This window comes from Parasteatoda tepidariorum, chromosome 4 (genome assembly GCF_043381705.1).
Source record: "Parasteatoda tepidariorum isolate YZ-2023 chromosome 4, CAS_Ptep_4.0, whole genome shotgun sequence".
NCBI lineage: Eukaryota > Metazoa > Arthropoda > Arachnida > Araneae > Theridiidae > Parasteatoda > Parasteatoda tepidariorum.
In genome coordinates, this window is record NC_092207.1 from 51,255,026 (window position 1) to 51,273,752 (window position 18,727).

At 33.0% G+C, this 18,727-nt stretch overlaps 1 protein-coding gene across 2 annotated transcripts; it reads right to left on the reverse strand.

Annotated features, from left to right (window-relative positions):
- Nucleotides 1–710: 710 nt before the first annotated feature.
- On the reverse strand, nucleotides 711–16,211 carry LOC107457005 (tektin-2). 2 transcript variants are annotated; one of them, XM_016075021.3, is made up of 6 exons: nucleotides 16,132–16,211; nucleotides 9,492–9,705; nucleotides 8,379–8,621; nucleotides 5,682–6,098; nucleotides 5,006–5,262; nucleotides 711–1,260 (listed from the first exon to the last, which is right to left on the reverse strand). In XM_016075021.3, exons 2-6 carry the CDS (start codon nucleotides 9,666–9,668, stop codon nucleotides 951–953), a joined length of 1,404 nt encoding a protein of 467 aa, XP_015930507.2. In that variant the 5' UTR covers nucleotides 9,669–9,705; nucleotides 16,132–16,211; the 3' UTR covers nucleotides 711–950. The 2 variants fall into 2 exon arrangements, with proteins under 2 accessions (XP_015930507.2, XP_042898092.1); XM_043042158.2 differs by lacking the exon at nucleotides 16,132–16,211 and adding an exon at nucleotides 11,491–11,571.
- Nucleotides 16,212–18,727: the final 2,516 nt, after the last annotated feature.

The window sequence follows — 18,727 nt, forward strand, 5'->3', positions numbered from 1 at the left end:
GAGCAGTTTCTTTGGTGGTAAAATACCCGACTATTATATATATTTGATTGTAATTGATGTAAACGCTGTTAAAACAATATAATTTATTGATGCTAATAATTATTTTTACTAAAATATTATAATTTATTTAATGAAATATATAAATAACTGGCTAGGAAAAACACTTAATGTAAGGATTAAGGAAAATCTGAAACTTTTATGTTGAAATTGTTTAGAAAACTGAAATACTTGATATGTCAACTTTTCAAGGGTAATGGATTATTTTCAGATTGGGGAGAAAGTGATTTCTTTTTAGAGTGGCGTTTTGTTCAAAATTACAATATAATGAAAATTTTAAAAAATCATTAAATTATTAGAGGAAGAGGAACAAGCTTCAACGAGATAATAAAAGATGGGAGATAAGAAACAGAACAAGTGTTCTATTCTAATTCAATTTCTACACTCATGCAATCAGGGTTTAAGACTATAGAAGCTAAAGTAGAATACATTTTTTTGTCCTCCTTATATTCTTTTACCACAAAGTGTTCGATTTTGGCGCTGGTCATCGGGCTACCAAAATGGGGAGGACACCCCTTCTACAAAGGTTCAAAATTGTGATGGCATATCCAATAGCTCATTATAATGCTCAAGTACGACGTAAATAAAATTTTACTACTATTACTAATTTAATACAAGGTCCATCAACTTGTTAAGAAATTTTCAGACAAGCATGAAAAACAGTGTATTTATTAATTTCAATTTCATTGTGGGGAAAAAAAAGATATTTGCAGTTTCTTATTTATAATTGCAAAATTCATATGAGACACCAAATTTGTTTCAATATTCTATGAATCATAGTAATTACATAAAGATAACGTTTATTATTCAATGCAAAAGTCTCAGTCATGAAAACCAACTAGAAATGCTTTAATCATCTTGGAAATATTATTAATAATTTCAAATAGGACTATTTAATCAACGAGACAGCATTCTACATCTGTTGGTTCGGACATTACACATCGTTCGAGTTTTATATCACCGGGCATGCAACGGCAACTATCCATGATTCGCTGATTTGTACCTCGCTTTACCAAATCACCCAAGTAGCTGGAACTGGTTGTATTATGCGGAGCCATCCATGCAATGTCCATCTGATAAGGCGATTTAGCAGGTCTCTCATGTAAATCCAGTGTTGTCATTTCTATTGCTAGTGATCGTTCTTTCCGCTGCAAGTCATCTTCGATTTCATGCAAATGATGCTGCGTTCTGTTGAGCATGTTTCTATTAGAAAATAGAGGGGAAAAAAATCTTTTAAAAACACGATTTATTGTTTTAAAGCATTATTCATTAGTCTACTAAGAATCTAAACATTTTTGGTGTGATTGGCTTTAACAGTCATCATATCCATTCATCGAATAGTGAAATTTTGATTGTTAGTAAATAAAAAATAAATCAATCTATAAAATATACCTACAAAGTCAGACGTCTGTTTTCTGACAAAGTTTTAAAAGTTACTGTGATAATTACATAGAAAATTTGCTGAGATGCGTGATGTCATTCTGGCTTAACTTATCACTAAAATACACCGAAGAGCCATTACATTATGACCACCCTCCATCTATAACAATGGGCTCGCCCAGGTTTTCATGGTTTCTCGCCCAGGAGCAATGTTTTCATGGGGCACATTAGGACCCATAATCATCATAGAACAATCCCTGACGTCTGTAAGCTACTTGAACATAGCTGCTGACCAGGTTCACCCATTCATGGCAACAGTTTTTCCTGCGGGAGATGGTGTTTGCCAACAGGATAATGCACCATGTCATAAGGGTCAAATCGTCATGAATTGGTTCGAGGAACATTCCAGTGACTTTCAAGTCATGTCTTGGCTCCCAAATTCACCTGACCTTAATTCAATAGAGCATTTGTGGCTCTAATTGGAAAACCAAATTCGTGCTCCCACGCTACCCCCTCGCAATGTGAGGGAATTGCAGGACCAGTTGGTGAGCGCTTGGTACCAGATACCTCAGACTACTTATCAGTACTTTGTGGAATCAATTCCACGGCGGGTGCTAGCAGTTTTGAGGGTTAAAGGTGGTCCTACATGTTATTAGCAGGGTGGTCATAATGTAATGGCTCTTCGATGTATTTTATTACATGTTCAGGGAATACGAATAAAGATTTTGAAGCATTTACAATTTTTATTAAACAAAATTGTAGCCAAAACCTTTTTTCTTCCTTCATTAAAAGTTTTATATAGTATTTATATTGTTAGCATTATTAACATTATATGAAATCCATTTATAAAAGTCCCATAGAGGACTGATCGTAAAGAAACGGTTCCCAATAGAAAACCGAAGTCAAGCACCACTGGCTGTGGTCATTAAGTGGGTCGGTGACCACTTAGATCAGCCTGCGTAGGGACCAAGCTTGCTCGGAATTGGTACTCGTTAGACAGTTCTACCGTAAAGTGCTCATCTTCGCACGATGGTCGTCGGGCTACGAAAGCAGGGGAGCTATCCCCTCTGCAGAAGATCGAAATTGTGATGGCATGTCGTCTGATCACCCTCAGGGATGTTTCCCAGACTGTCACCAATTAGCTCACTGTGAAGCTCTAGTGCGACGTAAATAAAGTACATACCTACCATTTATAAAAATTACACTTTCAATAATTAAACTTCTGTACTCGGTTACTTGCACTTCAAGAAGAAGACCACAGATACCCACACATGTGACCTATGACGCCAGCGCCAGCTGATCATTTATAGGCAAAATGGCGTGTTAAAGTTGAGCTAAGTTTCTCCACATAAGTTAGAATGTTAATTAACGTAAAGTTAATTAAACACAGTGCTGTATCGCACATCGAATTTATTGAAATATAATTCCTTCTCTTTTACGTAACAGATTTATTATTTGTTTATGTATTTTATTGTAACCATGTTGTTGTAGTTATAGTTCATTTACGTCGCACTAGAGCTGCGCAATGGACTATTTGCGACGGTCTGGGAAACATCCCTGAGGATGATCCGAAGACATGCCATCACAATTTTGATCCTCTGCAGAGGGGATGGCACCCCCGCTTCGGTAGCCCGACGACCTGCACGCGAAGTCGAGCACTTTACGGTAGAATAGTTTAACGAGGACTAATACCGCACACCCTCAGTCCCCACGCAGACTGATCCTAGTGGTCACCCACCAGCACACTGACAGCAGCCAATGATGCTTGACTTCGGTGATCTGCTGGGAACCGTGTCTTAACGATCAGTCCACTGCGGGACTTATTGTAACCATGATATACAGTTTTTAACATTTTAAAATTTTTTTTTCTCAAGAAATACTTAAAGGATTATTTTGTAAGTTCAGAGCTGTTTACTTCTTGTGATTTCTCATACTTAGATATAAAATGTAAAGCTTTCAGAGGTTTGAGAGACCTACAATAAATTACAAAATAAAACAAGTATTTTTGAACACTATGCCAGAAAATCAAGACAAAAACTTGTGTCGTTGTTGTGTTATTTTTAATAAATGCATAAAATTTCCTTAACTTAGAGTAAATATTTATGAAAATATGGGCATTTTTATAAAAAATTAATTTTTTCTAACTAACTAGCTAACTCCCTGGCATTACAGTCCATGTTGGATCATGGCCTTACTAACAATTTTCCTCCAAAGTCGCCTGTCTCTAGCTCTTTGTTTCCAGTTTTGGACTTTTAGAGTCTGAAGGTCTTTTTCCACCTCGTCAAGCCATCTTTTGACCGGCCTTCCTCTTTTCCTTTGGCCCTGGCACTGCCCCTTGAATATCTTCTTAGTCCCTCTGTTTTCCTCCCTAATCGTCCGAAAACTAAACTTTGATGGAATAGAGAAAGAAAACATAATTTTATGGGGGCGTGTGTGGGTCCCCCACAATGGCGGTCTCATTTTTAATTTCTCCTCTTACCATTTTGAGCTTTCTTTTGAAATGTACAAAAACTACTGTAAACTTTTTAAATTTTTAAGATATTCAAATAAAACTTTTATCATTAGTTGCCAAATATGCAAAAACTTTTTTATTAACAAAATTTTTTCAGCAAAATTATGAAAAAACTTTTTTAAATTTTTTCTGTGCATGCATTGTATCCAAAAACTAGCTTAATAACTCATATGTTGTGCAGATTTGAACGAATATTTTTAAAATTTTAAATTAACAATTTTGTAATTAATCTTGAATTTCTCCAAAAATTTTGTTAGATTCCATTGAATATTTATGAAGTTATAGCAAAAACGTTAGGAGAAAAAAGTAATTTTTTTAAAATAAAAATATCCATATATTCGTAAATATTTACTCTAGGTTTACGAAACTTTATGCAGTTATTAAAAATAACAAAGGAAGTAATTGATAAAAGTTTTTTGCTTGATTTTTTGGCATAGTGTGTTCAAAAATACTTTTTTTCTTTGCTAAGTATGAAAAATCTCGCATCTGAAGTTACAAAATAATCCTTTAAGCATTTTTTGGGAAATTTCAAAAAATTTCAAAAACTGAAAGTGTCTTTTCGATTATTGTAGGGTAGTGTATTTTTGTTTTGTGCACCTGGCAACTTCGATGCATAATTAGTTTATGTGCTGCATGGCTTCATGTCTGTCCTTGTGTTAAGTAAGAAATTTATAGTGAAGGAATAGAAATCTTTGTGAAAGAATATAAAATGTATAATTTAAGAGAATTGATGCTTGACGGGTTTAGCTGACTCGAAATGGAGTAGAAGGAACAGTTGCTAACAAAGACGAATGCCGCGTTTCAACAACCACAGGATCCAGATACCCACCCTACGTCACTTGCAGGTATTCCATTGGATATCTTAAAGTGACGTCAGCGTAGGTAAATCGTAGCTCCTGTGTATTCAGGAACTAATCAGGTTCACACACGTGTGACGTCGCTTACAGGTATCCAATTAAATCTGATATAAATCACATGGTTAAGCATAATCACTTCACTTCTCGAGTTGCAAGCACCCAATTGGATAAAACTATTAATCAGGAACACTGTACTTACTTCACATCTCTTAATCTCTGAGCCAAATATTCTCTCGATTCTACTACGTGTCTGAGTTCCCCTTCGAGGCCAAATGTTGGTTGGTCCCTTACCAATTCTACTCCGGGCCTTGCTTTCCTATACTCCAGTCTCGTTTGAACTAGTTTCAGATTTCCTCTGGAAGTATTAATATCCTGCTCAATTGTTAGCATTTCTTTGTCTAACCTGTCGATTTCATCTTTTAAGTCTTTTCTCTGGGCAGCTAATTTATCACGTGCCTGATTGAAAGAAGATAGAATTTTATGATACAGAAGTTGATTGAATGTAAAAGAGCTTTTTTAAACTTCACAGCATACACTGATAAATTTTTATCACAATATAAATATATAAATGGAAAAATTAATCTTTGTAATCTTTGAAGACATTTAAGTGCTACGGTTACATAGTCTGTTTCTCAAATGTTTATTTATCTATGTTAATGTAATTAAAAAAAAGCGTAACAGTAAATTGCTTCTATGTTTTCATTTTTTAAAAAAAAATTTTTTTGGCTGGAATTTAAAACTATTTAAAACTCCAGTGTCTAAGGCAAAATACGTATTTGTTTCAAACATCCTAAAAAAGGGGTGAAATTTAAACCTACCTTTAACTATAATTAAAATTAAAGGAAAACAACAACTTAGAGTTAGTATTCATTTACCTGCAAAGTTTCATGGCGACGTTTCCTTAAAGCGAATTGAGTATTCTCTCTTTGTTGACGAATGTCTTCTTTGGACTTCCGAACCAAGTTCCACGAATCGTTAGTTGCCCGTGTTGCTTTAGCTACTGCGTCTTCAGCTTTTCTTCTTTTGTCAAGGCAATTTTGTAACCAAGTTTCCAAACTGACAGGACATTGTCCAGCTGAGCAAGCATCGGCTGGCCATGGTTTGAAGCTAATAACATTTGTTGATGTAGGAGTTAAAGAGAGCTGGAAGCGATCAATTTTCATGGCTAATTCTTTATCATTGAGATCTGCTTCCAACTGATCTCGTTGTTCTTTCAATTCGATTAGGTGGTCCCAGTCATGCTTTGCTACTTCACTCAGAGAGTTGTTTATATTCTGAATCAAATCTTTTTCCTGAAAGTACATTTAAAAATAATACCAATTTAATGTAAAAAACGGTAATTCGGGTGCTATTTTTCGAATTTTGTACGATATTTAATTACGTTTTATCAAACGCAATGTTGTATCTACTTTTGAGGGGCAAATTTTTAAATCGAAATTTTTATAGTTGTTCCGCTAAGTTAGATTACTCAAATTTCGAGTGGGACTTCCCCACTAAAAATATGTTCAGAATAATAATAATAATATAAGAATTTCTTCAGAAAAAGTAACTTTCTTCTTCAGAAATCTTAGATAATTTGAAAATTTTACTTTTTGTTTAAAATATCTGCATTTTTTTTGTAGACATTTCATAGTCATTTTTGAAGACTTAACTTTCCTTAAAAATAACTGTAAACTTTTTGGACACGCTTCATAGTAATCTTGAAAGTTTTAAATTTCCCTTAAAATATCTGCGGAATTTTCTTAGGCAATAATCACATTGAATTATCGAAAGAAAGTGAAACTTGTCTTCTATAAATATTCTTCCGATTAAACAGGATTTAAACATTTGGAAAAACATGTGTTTTTCATAGGCATATATGCTAGCTTTCTCTTATTTGACTTCCCAGGTCGAAAATACAGATGTAATTAACATGAGTGAAAAGATTAAACTTACTATATTAGATAATAATGATACTGATGATATTAAAATGATACTATTTTCTGTGATAGTGAAAAATAAGCAAATTTTTTCTTACGTGGACACATAAAAGCATAACATAAAATTTCCATAAAAAATAGATATTTTAATGTACAATGCAATATATCTTTGATCCTAAATGTGTACGCACAAGTTCCTCGAGGGAAAAAAAAGAGAAAATTTGTATGTGTGCTAATTATAAGGAAAATAAATACTCAAAGTAATTGCTTTAAGCCTATATCAAAAAATTTTAAAAATTCATTCTGAAGATATTCTGTAGAAGTCAAAATCTGAAGGCATTTGACCCGCTTTTTAAGCCTAATTTTACAGAAAATTCGAGGGTTCATTCTGAAGATTTTACATCTTAATTTGATTTAATAATTTAATTTCTTCTTAATTTAATTCGTTCTTAATTTAATCTTAATAATTTTCTTAATGAAACCAAGATATCTAATAATCTCATAGGTTATTAGAAATCTTAAGATTAAATTACAAAATTTTTTAATCTGAATAAGTCTGTGGTGAACATCTTATGAAGCCACATAGTTCAACGCTGCCGTGTACACATTTTACCCGAGAGAACTAATCTGTCACTTTCAAAGCTGGGTGAATGAGGGTTTCGAATCCCTGCGTTGGCGCTGCAATATTTTCTCAATTCCTTTAACACAGGAGTTTCCAGTGTCCTGCACTCCTTAATTGGGGACCCTGGACTATTAGAATATGAAACTTCCTTTCACGCATAGATAACAGCACCACTGAGCTGACTGACCCGAAAAAGTCAAGTCTTTTCACTCTTTAACGATAAATGACAGTCTTTAGAAAATGTTTTAAGAATTTCCTTGTAAATTTAGAGAATTCATTCTGAAGATTTTCTGTAGAAAAAAAAAATTGCAGATAGTGTGAAAAAAAGTAGGTTTAAGAGTGAGTTAAATATCTTCTGATTTTCTTCAGAATTTTTTTAAGCAAATCTCCAGATTCATTTAAGTTTGGTTTGTGTCTGATAGTAACATACATTTCAATTTTTTCAAGCTCAATGTGCTGTATTTATCCCAAAAAATTTGGCCACTTTTCAACATAAATTCAGTGGTACAAAATTTAACTGAGGAAAATAATAAAAGAAAAATATTTTCAGATACCAACTGTTTTTCAAAAAATAATTTTATTTTTATTTAAAAATAATTTTTTCCCCACACCTAAACATAAAACGTGTGGCGCCTCACTTATGCTACCTAAAACTCCTACACGTTTTATGAAAGTAATGTGCTCAACGTTTTTCCTTTTAGATATGCGATAAAAAGAAAATTGTTTTTTCGGTTCTGTTCATCTGAAAAAAATTATTTTTAAAAAACCACGTTTCAAAGTGTTATTCTTTAAATGATGTGAAGAGGAATGGATATTGGTACAAATCTCAACTCAACATAAGAATATTTACGAAGTTATATGCATTTTTTTCTTACCGTTTAAATTGTTATTAGAAACATGGCCGAAATCAAATAGTTTTGTCGTGAAAACTATTTGATTTCGGAAATTCTTTTTGCAAATCCAATCTGAACGTTTAGATTTGTTTAACAATATAAGTACAAGTAATTGAAAACAGATAATGGAAATCTTACTTTTCTGAGCTCATAATAGACTTCATCTTCAACTAGATCAATGTCTCTGCGACGATCCCTCAAACTAATGGCTTCTTTTGTTGTTTCCAAAAGTGGTAAACTCTCACCCATACTCTTTTCAACCTCTTGTTTGGCTTCAGCTAGTTGATCCACAGCATCCTGTACTTCTTTTAAACTCCGGTCCAAATTATGAAACCACTGTTCTACTTCATTGATTCGGTCAGCTAATTTGTTATTTGTGTCCTAAATATGTTTTTGTTTTTTTATCATGTTTTTTTATCATGGATACAGGAACAATATACCTTTACAAAACCTTTGTGATTTACTATTCATCAGAGAATTTAGTAAAAGTGAATTTTTAAGGTTGTACTCAATTTTAAAGGTTTTTAAGGTACGGTAAAATAGAATCTCAGCTTTATGTTAATTAACTGTTATTCTAAAAATGTTCATGTTCATAAACACTTTTGAGATTATTATTCGAATAAAAAGTAGGAAAAGAAAAATAATATGAAAATTTAATGCTATTCAAAAAGAAAGTAAGATACGAAAATAAACTAATTGATACTGTTGAAAATTTCTTTTCGTCAGCTGAAAACGGCTTGCTCAATAATTTTTAACCAATGATTACTGATGTCAATGACAATTTGAGGGTAATTTAAAGCATCAAAATCAGTTTGGTTGTTGAATGAAACTGAAAGAAGATGGAGAAGGATTACTAGAAATCGCATTACAGTTTTAACTAAACAATCAAACTTGTTATAACCTTTTTATCCCATCCTCACCATATTTGGCTTGGCTAATGATTTATCAGGTATTGAGAACGTTTCTTCTTTGCTTTATTAATTTTGGAACCTTAATGTGCTCATTATTTACTTCCTCTTCGACGAAAATTGTCAAAATTTATATTCTAGACTGTGATTACAAAACAGGATAGATAAGGATATATAACAAGATATATAACAGGAGTTTAGTGCTCAATTTGATTCATTCTATAATGATATCGCTACTTTAACAACTCCCTCATAAAAGTGCCTAAAAATAATGTAATAAATATTTTGTCTGAAATATTTAGAAGGTCATAAAAAATCAATTTAATAAAGTCCAAAGATTTACCCTAAGTTTCCACGCCATGGTATTGTTGACCGAGTTTCTGCATTGCGCAGCTTCTTGGCGCACATTGTTTCCAGTAATCGCTACGTTCCTAGTGACAGTATCTAGATTTTTGTTGTAAGAATGCCAATCACCCGGTGTGAAATGAGGAGAGGGTTTCTCTTGAAAATGACTGTACATAATTTATTGCACGACGTGTGTTCTGGAGTAAAAAAACCTGAAAGGAATAATCTTAAAAGTATTTACCTCATTTGTGCAAAATAAATCAAAAGTATCCAATACAGTAAAAAAAAAAAAAAAAGAAAGAAATTTTTTTAAAAGTCCACTTTCCAGAGTGTTAATACATTCATTAGCGCTTGCTCAGTAACATTTGAGTCCAGAAGTGGGGTAGACTATATTTGAGGGTGCCCCTTGATTCCCGCCAAGTTGTGGTAGCTGTTGATAGCCAAGCTGGACGATGTTGAAGCCTAATCGTGATTCTGATTGGTTTAGATTTTAGCGTTATTTTTAAATGTTCAATGGTATATATATGTAATTTTAGAGGTCCGTTAGTTCTAAGTTGGATACCGGCTGGTGAGGTTACTTTTGCTTCTGGTCAATAAGATTGAAGGCATGTGGGTAGTCATAAAAAGGGACTTTAGAAAGAAATGTCACCGCCATTCCGGTACTACAGACTCCATTTTCGATTCGTATTTCGACGAATTTATGTGGCTATGGCGGTACACAGATTCTATTCATGATAAATTTAGACAGTATCTAACTGCTATTAAAGAATTCTGTGCACCTAAATCTGAGGATATTCACGCTTAATGAAGAAGTGAGTTTTATTTTTCCTTTTCTTTCTGCGCTTACTCCATTAATTTTTGTTTCGTTTCAAAATGCATTTTATTGGTTTTATTAATTTTGCTTATATTGGGCTCATTGCAAGTTTATAGGGTTTTAGTCGATGTTTTGTTGAAATTTTCGTATGTTTTATTGAAATATCATTATGTTTTCACCGCCATTCTTGTTACAATGGTGTTCCGAGCAAACAGGAATGGCGCTAAACATAAGTCGCCAATTTTGCCAAGGGGCACCTTCAAGTATATTTTTACCCAGAAGTGTTTCTATTTCTTCATCACTTAAAAATATGACCACATACTTGGATTACTTGATACTGGTATACACTGAGGTGACAAAAGTTATGGAATACCTCTTNTGGAGGACTTTGAGACTCGACAGATTTAACGTGCATCAGTCACCATTTACTACACGGGGAGTCTTTGGCCGGCGAGGATCGAACTCACGACCTCTTGGATATGGGCCCAGTGCCCTACCGACCAGGCTATCCCGGCCTCCGATGTTTTGTTGAAATTTTCCTATGTTTGATTGAAATATCATTATGTTTTGACCGCCATTCCTGTTACAATGGTGTTCCGAGCAAGCAGGAATGGCGCCAAACACAAGTCGCCAATTTCGCCAAGGGGCACCTTCTAGTATATTTTTACCCAGAAGTGTTTCTATTGCTTCATCACTTAAAAATATGACCACATACTTGGATTACTTGGTACTGGTATACACTGAGGTGACAAAAGTTATGGAATACCTCTTAATATCGTGTAGGAACTCCTTTCACTCTACGAAGTACAGAAACTGGTGTAGCATGGACTCCTGATTTTTGTAAAATTTTGGGGCCTTGTTATACAGTATATACTGTACATTTTTTAGTGCACTATTGTCTAAAATTTAAAATTTAATGTTAGATGGCATTCTTCAAGCATAGAGTTTTGCATTTTCGTAGATAAATTTATAATAAATATAAAGAAATAAATATGCGATAAGCTATTTCACTTGTCGATATTGAACAACGTTAGTAAAAGATAATTAAAAATAATATTTTTCAGTGTAATTACCCTAACGAAATCATTAGAAATAACATTTAGTTTATTACAAGTTTGGTTAATAGTATGTAACTAGTTAACATTTAGTTAATGATTATAAATAATTTTACTCAAAACTTTACCTCGTATAGAAAAAGGGAAAACGGTGTTTGATGCAATCAAAGATTTTCAAACATTAAGACATGAATAATAATTTTTGTTATTTAAATTAATTTTATTGCATGCATGAACCCCTCACTACTTTTTTTCTGTTTAATTCCTAAGCTAACCTGTAATGTTTTGGTTCAATTTAACATATTACTCCAAAAAACGAATAAACTAACTATGAGTCAAAAATAGAAAACACACTTCGTTTTTTTATAATTATTGTCCACTGCACGTCCATAATTTTATTAAAGTTATTATTATGACGACATTTATTAGTGCTTAATATTATATAAATAAAATGAATTATTGTCTTCTAATAATTTTAATATTTTCAGCTCTTTCATTTTAAGATATTATTTTAGCTTTATATGTATTTTCATTTACATTAAATCAAGTAAATTCCTTAAAAAAATGCTGTAGCTTGTAATTGTGAGCTGTCTTTCTTACTGTAATAATTAATTTTTCTTGGTGGCAACATTATTTCTATCGAAAACGTGCGCTGTCATCTATTAGTTTTAAATCATTGTCTGATTTTATTCTTCACATTATAAGTGGGCATTCATTATTTTTAGACGAATAAAAATTATTTTGTGATTGTCATTTTTAAGTCTATTAGGATCTTTTCTCCCGATCTTCTTTGCTTTTCATAATTGTCTCGAAATTCGATTAAGGCTCAAAATTCTTGGTTCAAACTTTCAAATGGAAATTTATTTTCTAAGCATTTAAGTCTTAGATAAACCACGTTATTCATCACGTGGATCTTTAAAGCTATTTTTCTTAAAACAATCTTTAGAATCTTTAAATAAAATTCCACTTATTTTCCTAAAAAAAGAAATAGACAATACTTTTTTAAAGAGCCGTGATGACTCAGAGGATAGAGGGTTCGCCATCCAATGAGGTGAACCGGGTTCGAATCCCAGCGATGGCTAGTCAATACGAATTCCGCACCCGGCTCGCACTGACCACAGTGCGGACGCAAAATATCCTCGGTGGTAGACGGATTATCGGTTAGAGTCCCTTTGCTGTCAGGCTAATCGTGGAAGGTTTTCGTGGTTTTCTCCTCCATGAAACGCAAATGTGGGTTAGTTCCATCAAAAATACACCTCCACGAAGGCAAATTTCTCCCAATACTTGATCCAAAAGTTCCCTTGTCTTCTGTTTCGAGTTCAAAATTACAAAGTTACGGAATTGAACATCAGTAGTAGTAAACCCAAAAATTGAATAGGCTGTTCAACGACGGTTATAAAATAAAATCACAAAATAATTTTTTAAAGCTTGTATTAACAATAGCATTTGTTTTCACTACTGAAATATTGTTTAAAGCCCATTGAATTGAAAGATGGCAACCTTCCCTCACAAGGATACTTTAATATTAAATGTCAACTTTTTAAGCTAAATACTGGTAAATATTAATGAAACTTTCATAAACATTTAGAATCTATAATAAAAAAACTGGTTTTAGTTCGATGAATGGTGCAGAAAGAAATCTCTCTGTTCGATCATAGGTGTTTATATGTTGAAGAATAGCAGTAAATGAGTTGGTTATCTGCAAGAAGAATCACCTGAGTTAATTGTAGCTTTCGCTTACGCCACGATACAGCAGCTAATCAAATTCGTCCCACACCTGTGATTCCGCTTGTAGCTTTCTAATTATATTTGATCCGAAAACTGATTCAGCATGATAATTAACCACTGCAACGTAAACCACAACCATGTGATTAGGCCACAACCATGGAATTTCATAGGTATTCTTTTCAACTTGCAAGTACCCAATTAGGTACTTGCAAGTTGATTGTAAGTACCCAATTGGGTACTTGTAACTTAAGAAGAAGAAAGATAAAAAAATGAAGAAGATCATTAATACACAGATACATGACGTCTCAAATGCTTCCGCATGCTTAGGGATGAAAGTGTAAACGGAATTTTCTCCAGATCAGATTGTATTATTATGTAATTCCCTACATGTTGGTTGTTGTTGTTGTTAATTTACGTCGCACTAGAGCTGCACATTGGGCTATTGGCGACGGTCTGGGAAACATCCCGACGGATGATCCGAAGACATGCCATCACAATTTTGATCCTCTGCGGAGGGGATGGCACCCCCGCTTCGGTAGCCCGACGACCTGCGCGCGAAGTCGAGCCCTTTACAGTAGCACAGTTTAACGAGGACCAATACCGCACACCCTAGGTCCCTACGCAGACTATCCAAGTGGTCACCCACCCGCACACTGACCGTAGTCAGTGATGCTTGACTTCGGTGATCTGCTGGGAACCGTGTCTTAACGATCAGTCCACTGCGGGACCCTACTTGTTGGGAGTTTTATAATATCATAAGCTGATTTAGGGATAATTCCGTTTATAATATTATCCGAAAGCACACGCAAAGCATCCAATACACACACTGCGTCACTTAGAGGTATTCAATTGTACGGAGACCCACATTAAAATGAGTGCAAAAGATTTAAAAGAAAAATACTGTAAAAAATGAATATTCAAAATTTACGAAATTTTCTTTGTTGTTGGCAGAACAGTTTCTAGAGAAACGGTTCGAATAAACATACTATATTCACTTGCTTGATGATACGAATTTCGCCAATACCTTTAGACTTGATTCAAGATATAAATTAACATAGTTGTTTTTTATTTTTTTATATCCGTCGTTGAACAGCCGACCTAATTTTTGGGTTTACGACTACTAATGTTCAACTCCTTAGCCTCGTAATTTTGAACAAATCTGAAGGACAAGGACACTCCTGGATCAGTACCCCCAGAGGTATTGATTTATTATGGGAACATGGACTTACAGACTTGATTTATTATGGGAACATCGACTTGCTTAGAGACTTGACAGATTTAACGTGCACCAGTCACCATTTACTACTTTTGCCGGCGGAGATCGAACCCACGAACTCTTGGACATGGGGCCCAGTGCCTTATCAACCAGGCTATCCCGGCTAACAGAGTTGATTAGGAAATGTAGCATTAAATGCGAATAATAAGTACTCAGCCGCTGAGTGGAATCAAATGCAGGAAACCTACTTGATAATTCAGCTCACTAACTCTTGTACCGTTCTATCATGCAATAGAAATATCTTAGAACTTTTATAAAAAAATGTCGGTAAACTCTCGAAATGCATTGAAATGACACACGAGTGAGAATGCCGCTTTATTGAATATTTGAATGTTAATGTTTTGTCAAAATTTGAATTGCTGAATCTTTAAAAATACGAACGTTTTGTTAAGAGTGAACATGTCACTGAATGATATACTGTGGACCCTCCTTAAACAAAAATATTATCATTCTTTCCATAATAAGCTACAATAACTAAGATACAACGTTTAAAAAAAAAAAAAAAAGATGGGGAGCATAGATCCGTTACGATTTTCCCATAAACATTATTATCATCCTTAACATTCTAACGTTCCCAATTTCAATAGCACGAGAAACTTATTTTCGCATTGTTTCTTTAAACAACAGTGATAGATTAGTTTACAATTTATAAATTCTTCAATATAGTGGAAAAAATAATCAAAATAATAATAAGAGGAATTGAAAATAAGCACATACACATTAATCAACTCACTATTTAGAATGACTCAAAACAATATGCTTACCAAGGTATAAAGTTTAGTTTATGAAAGAAATGTATATTCTTAGTGATTCTTGGGTTCAATGATAGGGGACCAAAAGATTCGCGTGCTTTCTCTAACCAAACACTGAAAATAACCATAGCAACGTAATACCTTCCAACATCTTATTTCTTATTACATTGTTCCAAGACAGCATAGATATCTTTTAAGTACTGCTCAACTGCTGTTCATTCATACATTGCACAATTATCATGACATACTGGTGTTCCTTAAAAAAAAACTAGGACAACAATGATTCCATACAAGTATTAATTTCATTACATTTTAGGTTCAGAGAACTTGGTTAACATATCTGACTAAAGAATTACTACAAACTTGCAAAAAAGGGTCATCCATGTAGGGAAATATAGTAAGCATTTAAATAATATGAATTATGGTAACCAATAATTAGATTCTTTCTTAAATGTTATGATTTACTAGTATCTTTGTCGCAGTTTTTGAAAAAGAAAGTTTTAAAGCTTGAATGACTATATTGACATTTTCTCATTTTTAATTGTTTTTCCCAAATAATCTTTACCAAAAAGTTAATTTTCTTGTAAAGTGAAAATGTTTAATATTCTGTAAGGTATTACTTGGTTCATCTTTTCTAAATAGATAGGTATTAAAAATAGTTTGTACAAGGCAAACTCAGTTGAAATTTTTCAATCAATAAAAAGCATGTTTCAATGATCAAAGGTCAGCAAAAATGAATAATTTTGACCGATTTTCTGGAGATAGCATGTTATGGAATAGACAGTGGTTCCCAGATAGTGTTCCACGACACCCTAGGGTTCCGTGGAATAGAACTATATACACCAGAAGGAAATTCGTTACTAAACTAGATATGACTTAAGGACTGCAAATTTAAATGTTTGACATGGAACCTAATTTAAGATTGTTAATGATGAAACGATGAAAAATCTTCATACCTCTTTATTAAAACTTATATAGTCTTTTATAGGTTATAACATAAAGTTGACAATTACCTTCTTTAAAGTTGGAGTTCCGCCGAGAGAAGGTTGATTATTTGGAGGGTTCCGTACCCGAAAAGAAAATTGGAAACCCCTGGAATAGAAAATAGTGTAATTTTTTTGCCTCAATGTTAAATTTTACAAAATGTTAGGGACGAGCTACGATTTTCTATGTGATGGCGACCGATATTTCTAGACTAAGTGATTTTAGGGCTAAGTTACCAGATTTAAATTATTTTTTTTCTACTTTTTGTCGAAAAATAATTTAGAGTCTTAAAATTACATGATATTATCCTCATCCGGAGTTCATTTGGTATTCAAGTATCCTATGTACTTACAATAAAAACAAAATAGCCACTTACTATTAAAACCAATAAGTGTACAGCACACGAAGTATTTAGTTGCCATGCGTTTGGAGACGTGGCAATAGCTGTAGCTAGTTTAACGCTAAGGACAGATTGAATATAAATATAACCATATGGACATAGGATATAGGACATATAACCATATGGATAGATAGATCAAGAAGAACACCAACACAAAATGAAAATAAATGATTCGTAGTTACGAAATGTTAGAATGAATCGTGTGTTTTTGCAGCAATCCGATGATTTCATTAAAAAAAAGCTTCATAGATTTTTGTCTAAAATAATTGTTGCCTAATTGCTCTAGATCCTTAAGAAACTAAATATTTTTTTCGTTATTTAAATTATAGAATACATTTATTTTAATTGTGCAATTTAGTTCGAAGGGGCTTAACTTCAAAACTACCTACATCCAATGTAAATGTTTGTCTCGATTTCTTGATCGAAATTAAGATGATATTCTACTACGTTATCGTTTTTAACTTAAATGTTTTTGCCAAATCTTTTATTTTCATTTACGTAAGTTAGATATTCTATTCAAGAGTGCATGCGCATTTCTCTAGAATTAACGCTTTCAAGTGCGCGCGTGCAATTTGCTTAAATTCTTATGTACACTGTAAAAAATTATGATAAAATGTTCTGACACCCAGTGTGACGGTATTCTTTACTGTAAAATTTCAAGGAACAAAAAAAAAATGATAAAACCGTTACTTATACTAAAAATTATAACGCATAACAATTATAACAATAATATTTATAGTAAAATCCCTGAATCATAGTAGTTTAATTATTACTGTAAAATATACGGATCAAAATTTTAGGGCAAAAATGGACTTTACGTTAAAATTAATTTTACGGATGATATACACAATGTGTCAGTACTTTTGTAGCGTATCTACTATTACAATTATTAAATTCCCATTCATGCAATTATTAAATTTTCATTCGTTAAATTCCCATACATAAAACATGTTAACTCGATTTTATCTGAAGGTACCTTGAGATAAATGACGGTTGACATGGTAGATACCCTAACTTCTGCACTTTTTACCGTAATTTGAGCCGTAATTCGTTACAGTGTACAGGAGGAGGAGAAATGCAACTTAAAAGTACGAAATCTCCATAACAGTTATACTTGAAAGAATTAAAATGATACGACGTATTTAAAAAAATCGCATTTTTCAAAAATTTGTCTTTGATCTTATTTCAATAAACCGAAACTTATCTTGACAATGATTCTACTTTCTATTTATTTTCATCTACGACTACATTTAATGCTAAGTATGGTGGGTTTCAGATTTCTTATCACCATAAAATCGTTGAGATATAATCCTTTTTTTGAAAACTTTTCTTCAAATCTAAAATCATTTATTTTTAAAATGAAGCACACCGGTGAACAATGCTAAATCACCGATATTCCACATAGCTTGATGACTCAGAATGTAATGGGATGAGCATAACTTTCATACACCCAGTTACTCTTTTTGATATTTTAAGCACGTACTGATGAACATATGGCTGCTAATGAAAGTGTCAGTTCAACCATTCATCATAAGAGCGTGAATAATGCTTGCAGAATCATTAAGTGGTTTAAAGAAATAACATAGAGATCATTGGTTTTGTCTATTTCTAATTAAATAAAAACAATTTTTTTTCATTTGAAATCTTTCATTTATATATTACAGCTGACGTGATATTAAGTAGCTTCCAACAATGTCACTTTTGTGTTTTACAGTTCAAATTCCCAATACGTTACAGAGTTTTGTTATACTAGTGGGCTGCGCCCACTTCTCGCTAACGCTCGCCAACCCCCGAAAATTGCTACGCAGTCTTATATGGTTTGCTTTGCTCGCTACTTACTTAGGCACATTGCAAATGCACAAAATTCTAAGAATTCAAAGCAATCATTCAAATCTATATAAAAACTTTTTTTTTTTAAAAAAAATTACATCTTTTTAGTAAATACTAAGTCATTAAAATAAATTTTAATTCAAATAAATGACATGTAATTCGTTAAACCTATTAGAAATGTGCTATAGTATAATTCGTGATATAAATAAAAAATCGTCAAATATATTCGTAATATATAAATGCGTTAAAAAAGATCTATCGGCAAAGACTACTCACTTCTGCCTAGCTTAATAGTATGAGATTGCCGCAACTGATGCTCTCTGGTTATTTCAGTTTCCGTTTTTAAAAGCGCTATATGTTGAGCCACCTCAGCTAGATTTGGCATGTGACATTTT